Below are 6,847 nucleotides of genomic sequence, written 5' to 3'. Positions count from 1 at the left end.
CACACACACACACACACACACACACACACACATATGTAGACACTAATAAATACTCATGGCCACTACTGCTCTGAAAACATGCACAACAAATGAACTGCAGTGCATCTACCTACCCTCTGCCCTTGGTCATTGTATCATTCTTTTTTACCAAGGCCCATAAACACAGATGCATGCAAGCATGTAAACAAAATGCCCTTGGTTGACCTTGTTCCCTCAAAACACACACACACACATGCACATGTGTGTGTAGCAGTAATTAGGCCATGCATCTGATTGTCATTAAAGAGCACTGGCAGATAATGAACACACAGTAAAGCTAGATTATTTCTTATTTCCTGCACATTATCAAGCTGTCTGATGGTGCTGAATTCATGTGACTTGTGATAATAAAAAAAAAAAGGTGAAATGTTACCAATTATCCATAACATTAAATGCACTGAGCAAGCTACTGAATCCCTCTGCGCTCACATTGCTGTGCTTCCTGATCACAGGTATATACAGCATAACATTAAAAATATGTGGTCATCAACTTTGAGATCTACTTGTAGCTAACTTTGGAGATATCTACTCTACTACAATATGACTTTTAAACATTCCCGAAAGCCGGTCAACAAGAACAGCAACACACTGGAACACACCGGAAAGAGCTCAGGTGTTGTCTATGATGGTCTTATTTTCTTGTTAAAATATACATCAAAATACAATACAATCTTAAAGTGCAATATCCACTCGCGTGTGCTGTTTGCTCAGAACTGAACATGTTTGATAGATCTCATAGCTTTGAGGAAAGTATCTGCTGAATGCACTACACAAACTCATCAATCTTGCAAGAATCATCGTTTTCCTTTTAGGTATCACCAGATATGAGACTTGCTACTGAGTTATTTTGAGGACCAACAGACAAAACTCTGTCTCTAACGTCTTAAGATATTACCTGGAGCTGTCTACATACTTTATATGAGATTTACCTAACAGGGCTAAAAAATACATCTGTATACCATGAAAATACTGGTTGAAATTCTGCTGTTAATGAACTTATTAATTTGATGAGGTCTTGATGATTCCATAAAATTTACTTCATTATTTTAACGAGTCTTCATTCGTGTTTGACTTGGGAAGAATTCACTGTTTCCGCTGTTAACTTGACCCTAGTCTAGACTTGAGTTGAATGTTCTGAGAATAAACTTAGGCCTGGCTTCAATGAACTGCAACTTAGTCAAAAAACTTGTAAACTGGACTCCTCCTGAATAAGAAGGGGTTTGAATCATTTTAAACTCAACTCCAACTTGCATTGAATAACTTTGTTCTTGACCTGGGCTCAGGTCCAGGTTTCATCCTTTGTACCAGTAGATAAGGTTCACTTTAAACTTGGCTTTTACTTGCCTTCAAATGTTCGCCGCATGAACAGTTGCCCCCCCCCCCCCCCCCCCCCCCCCCCCCCCCCAAAAAAAAACGAGAAGAAAATAGATGAATTTAAGTAGAAGTCACTAGCTGCTGTTTCTTTAGCTTTTAGTTAATTTAATTAATGTTTGTTTCCACTTTGTCTTTTAGGCCCCCCTTTGTTGTTGATTATTATAGCAATCCATACTGTGAATGCAATTCCAGTGTATTTATATATTTATATTAATTAGAATTTATGTGTGCCTGGTTGATTTGCCTGTATATTTTTAGAGCAAAAAAACAAGCCCCTAGCATTAGTCAGCTAATGCTAGGGGCTTGTTTTTTGCAAAGGTAGCACTCCACTCTGTTGCTAAATATGATGAAATCCTTAAAAAAAAAAAACAAAGAATGACATCACTCTGGCAACTTTTATCTTTTATATATAGTGTATGGTTTCACCCAATCCAAAGCACATACACCTCTCTATGTAGCTGCTCATTTTAGCACATGACTATAGGTTCTACACTGGCACAAATGTTGTTTTGTGGGCGGACAGTCGACCAGAAAGAGTTAAAAGCACCACTGGTTACAACACTGGAAGTCAGATTGTCTCCTACAGATGGAGGATCTTGCAGGATTTGTACATCGGTTAGTTTGGGTTCATTGTTCACCTGCCCAGAACAGACACACACTGAATAATTTAAAATATCACAGAAGTATGGGAAACCTGTGATGCTGACATGCCTTGTGTGTGTTTGTGCTCTGAAGCAGCGAACAGTAATAATTCAGTGGGTTCACACCTTAGTTTGTTGTTTGGGGGTTTTACGGATCAAAGCATTAAGTGCAGAGAGAGATTCACACAGATAATGAATGGACTGTTAATGTGCTGTGGCCAAGCAGCTAATGGACACACACACACACACACATACACAGGAAAACACTGATACGCACACATACAAAATTACACTTTCACTATAAGATGTACACAAAACACGCACGCACACAGAGGTGGTAGCTGGCTAATGGCTGTCACTGTTGACTGATCACAGTGATCAGCCTGCTGCAGCTCTAATTGCAACTAAACAATCTGAAAACAACCAGAGTCAGGTTTGCAGGAGAAGAAGGAGGGGAGCAGGAGAAAGAGAAGGAGAGAGAAATACGGAAAATAAAACAAGATGAAAGTGATTCAATGAGAATGAGGAAAGAATGAAAATGGATCAAAGGAAGGGAAATGAAAGCCCAACAGGTTGGAAAGAGGGAAGAAGGGAAGGACCTGTTTACAAAAGGATACATCCAGAGCAGAAATGAGTAATAAACTTAATCAAGGAAAAAATTTTTATAAACACAGCAAGAAAATGGGATAAAACAGCTGAAGGTAGACGCGTACAGGAGGGAAGAAAAACAAGGAAAAATGTGATAGAGGTAGAAGAAAGTTAAAGTCTGAACAGATGGACAAGAATGAAGGTACTAAAGGTCAGATAAAGAGTGTGAAGTGTAAAATATATATGAAAAGTTTTCAGTATTCTATTTTGACAAGATACTGATGTAGGCTTCAGGCAGCTTTTTTTGCACAGTTAAGATCCAAATTTTGGGACTGCCAGGAAATAAAAATGAAATTTATACACTGAGCAACTGAGTCCAAGTGTGTGTGTCTGTGTGTGTGAGAGAGGGAGACAGTAAGACAGAGGGATAATAGGGATCAACCAGGGAGGAAATGGAGGGATATGACTCAAGGAATAAAAAACAAACAATAAGCAGATGAGCAGAATAACCGAAAGCTTCGAAGCTAAACAGAAAATAAAAACCACCGCTGCTATTTTTACCTTGAGGCCGTCTGCTGGGCAAGAAGGCAGCCAATTGGCTGACGGGTCCCCTGGGGCTGTGAAGGGCTCGTGTAACTGGTTGGTATAGAGGAGGCGGGCCTGGATGCAGCGGAGGGCGCGGAGCATCCAGCTATGCTGGCGCCGGATCTGCCGCTGGAGCTGATCCCATTGGCTGGAAACCATATGGAGGATATCCTTCAGACCTGGAGGGTGACAGACATAGGGATAAAATTGAAAAAATGAGAGAGAGCCATGGATAACACAGAGAAAGACAAACAGGGAGAGGATAATAATGAAAGGGAGAAAGAGAGACTTGGGATAGTTACGGTGAGAAAAATGATACCCATAATTCCATTCCTCTATCTGACTAAAGACGAGCTTTTCTAAGACCACAATATCTTTTAAAAAACTTTTAAATCCACATTATGTTAAGTGAATGTAACGTCATACTTTTATTTTCATCCTTAAAGGATAATTCCGGCTTATTTCGGCCTGGAGCGTTTTCCTTTTAATGTGGCTTTTGTGGCTCAGAAAATGACATTTTTTGAGTGCTGCAGGTATCTTGCAACAGCTGCTCTGATACGAATCTCTACAACAGAGTCGCAGAGTGCAAAGTGTGTACGATAATGGGAACTAAGCCAGGTTGAAATAAACGCTAATTATCCATTAAATCGATGGGTTACCTTTGAAACACCCCTACAAAACATAGGTCATTAGTGACTACATTCATTTACGCTTTTCAGAAAGTATAAGAACAAGGATAGTGGCAATGAAAGTGACGCAAAGGCAGGTTTTTATCGTTATTCAGACTTTACAAAGGTATACAAATTCTAATTCCTGGAAGTCATGAATATTTTCTAGTGTATATAGTGATAGATTTCACTTCCCTTGGGCTAAATCCCAGTTTCCACCCATAGGCCTGTTGGTATCCTTAATCTTTAAGCTTTTTTTTCCTGTGTTGTAGGCTGCAGATAGGCTGCATGCTAACGAGGTGACAAATGGCATTAAAAATCATGGGTTTTATTGTCTTGGGTGAATGATGATTCAAGTCTCTAATTTTGCTACAAACTAGAGGTCCCTCAGGAAAGTCTCCAGATATACGGTGGCATAATAACATCAAAAAGTGATGCGAATGACCAAACCATAATCAGTCAAATTTATCACTCATGTGCTCGTGGTGACTGTAGTCTGGTTATTCCACAGAGTGTACGCCACTCTGACGCATTTCTGCTTCATGAAAAAGCTAAAAAGGTTTTGGAGCTTTTAGAAAGTGGAGCACCTTCCTCCATCTTCTCTGTCTTCCCTGGAAATCTGGCCCTGAATAACTGAGTTCTGCTGGGATGTTCATTAGAGATCAATTATCTCTGCACATTTTGATTTTCTAGAAATCTGATACATGAGTGGCAGAACAATCCCCATCATCGGACCATTTTCATCAAAACCTCTTCAGAAATCTGTAGTTCAAGTTGTTTAGTTTGTAATTATTCATCTTAGTGAGTCTGTTATGTTATCAAGTTGGTAAGCAACAAATATTCCCAAATCCCAACACACTATTACTGCTCAGATATTTGAAAACAACACAGCTTTCTCTCTTTCTCGGTTCTCTCTTTTCCATCTTTAGCTTCAAAAATTCTGAAAAAATACGCCGTTACTGTATACTCAATGTTTCTTTCCCCTGCCTGCTGTTCTTCTTTTCTTTTTCTCTTTCCTTCGTCTTTTCTCCCGACTCATCTCATTCTTTGTCTTTATCTCTCCCAGTCTCTCTTTCGGCTACATTCATATGAGGTCTCCTCTCTGAAGGTCGCTCTGTTAATCCAAATATTAATAATGAATGGAATAGGGTCGGGGCTCCATTATGGCCACCTGTGTGTGTGTGTTTCAATGTGTATCCTGTTATTGTGTGTGTGTGTGTGCATATTTGATATGTGAAAGAATATGAATACGTGCAAGAAAATACCAGAATGGTGGAAGGTGATGATGGTGAGCAGCGCTTTGCCTTCCTCCATTATGCTTTCCTTCAGAGCGGTGCGACTGTCCACGTTTAGCTTGAAACTCTAAAACACACATAGAGAAACAGATGCAGATCATCACCAGAATCCAGAGAGTTCATCAGACAAGATGAAAACAAACCTGCATTCTTTATAAAGTCCAGCAGGGTGGCGACTCCAGTGATTGTAAGAAGAAGTGTTTCATGTTTCTAATCCTCACTAGATATATCACCTCAGGTTTCTGCTGCGTTTGTAGTCTAAATTGCTAGCTTTAAGTATCACCTAATAGGGCATGATATTCATTTTACAATGTCTGATGCTATTTTGAGTAAAACAAACAACATAGGAGAGAATTTTGGGTGTGGCTACCTTGTGAGTGACGGTTACTACTGTGCAGTAAACTTCATTTTCTTATTAACATGGTTTAAAAACAACACTTGACTGTGAAAATCATTTTCTCTCTGAGAAGGGTAGCAGATTAACAAAGACAAGAAAAAAAAGCATAATTGTGGTAATGTAAGCAGGAAACACACAAAGAAAAGGGAGGATAAAAGAGAAGCAAAAAATAAGCTATGATATGGGTGGACAGAAGGATGGATGGATAGATGGATGGATGGAGGCACAGAGCTGCCTGAGGCGATGTTGGGAAACACTCCAGTCAGGTCTCTGAACACCATTATAGCCTTTTTTTGATCTGATGCGTATGTGTGTGTGTGCGTGTGTGTGGATATGTGCTGTTGTATTACTCATATTTTGTTACTCATAAATGTGTTTACACTGTTGCATTTTGGGAAGTTGCAACGTTGACATGAGGTAAACCGTGAGCCTGTACCTCACGGTGTCCTATTATTAAACCAAGATTTCATACAAAAAAGTATGAAATCTTGGTTTAATAATAGGACACCGTGAGGTACAGGCTAAGGTGATGGTTAGTTGTCCTTAGGAAGAGAATGCAAGTCAATGTCTTTTGAAGTGATAAAGACAAGCTTGTGTGTGTGTGTGTGTGTGTGTGTGTGTGTGTGTGTGTGTGTGTGTGTGTGTGTGTGTGTGTTTACATATGTTTGCGGGGACCAAAAATTGGAAGTTTACCATGTTTGTGGGGACCAACTGCCCTTATAGGGACAAAAACACGGTCCCCACGAGTTTGAAGGCATCTTTCAGAGTCAAAATGTGGTTTTAGTGTCAGGATTATTTCATTATGGTTAGGGTTAGGTTTAGGCTAAGGGTTAGGGTTAGGCATTCATTTTTGATGGTTACGGTAAGCGGCTAGGGAAAGCATTATGTCAATTAGATGTCCCCACAAAGATATGAAAACACGGTGTGTGTGTGTGTGTGTGTGTGTGTGTGTGTGTGTGTGTGTGTGTGTGTGAGAGAGACAGCCTCAAGGTGCCGAGGCCTCACAATTTAACCACTCCTGACATCCTGCTGTGCTGCAGTGGGAAATGCTGCACGCACATACTCACACACACACACACTCACACACACACACACACACAGTGCTTTCAAGACACACACACCCACGGTGTAAATGTTTGTATGTGTGTATTTGTGATGCAGTCTGATCAGCCTGAGCTCAAGAGAAATTCAAATTCAAATTCAAATTCAAATTTTATTTGTCACGTACACAGTCATACACAGTACGATATGTAGTGAAAT

General features: G+C 39.9%; 1 protein-coding gene across 2 annotated transcripts in view; it reads right to left on the bottom strand.

The window, feature by feature from the left end:
- Positions 1-6,847, bottom strand: part of akap6 (A kinase (PRKA) anchor protein 6) — a 234,426-nt gene that overhangs the window by 140,750 nt on the left and 86,829 nt on the right. For both annotated transcript variants that reach the window (XM_005941009.3, XM_005941011.3), the window contains exons 12-13: positions 5,161-5,257; positions 3,204-3,406 (exon numbers count right to left, since the gene is read on the bottom strand). In XM_005941009.3, the coding sequence (XP_005941071.1) occupies positions 3,204-3,406; positions 5,161-5,257 (300 nt within the window). The remainder of the gene's footprint in view (positions 1-3,203; positions 3,407-5,160; positions 5,258-6,847) is intronic.

Source organism: Haplochromis burtoni, unplaced genomic scaffold (assembly GCF_018398535.1).
Source record: "Haplochromis burtoni strain Fernald_Lab_line unplaced genomic scaffold, NCSU_Asbu1 Contig_288, whole genome shotgun sequence".
Classification (NCBI taxonomy): Eukaryota; Metazoa; Chordata; class Actinopteri; order Cichliformes; family Cichlidae; genus Haplochromis; species Haplochromis burtoni.
The sequence above is the reverse complement of the archived record's forward strand: the minus strand, read 5'-3'. Positions and strand labels throughout refer to the sequence as shown.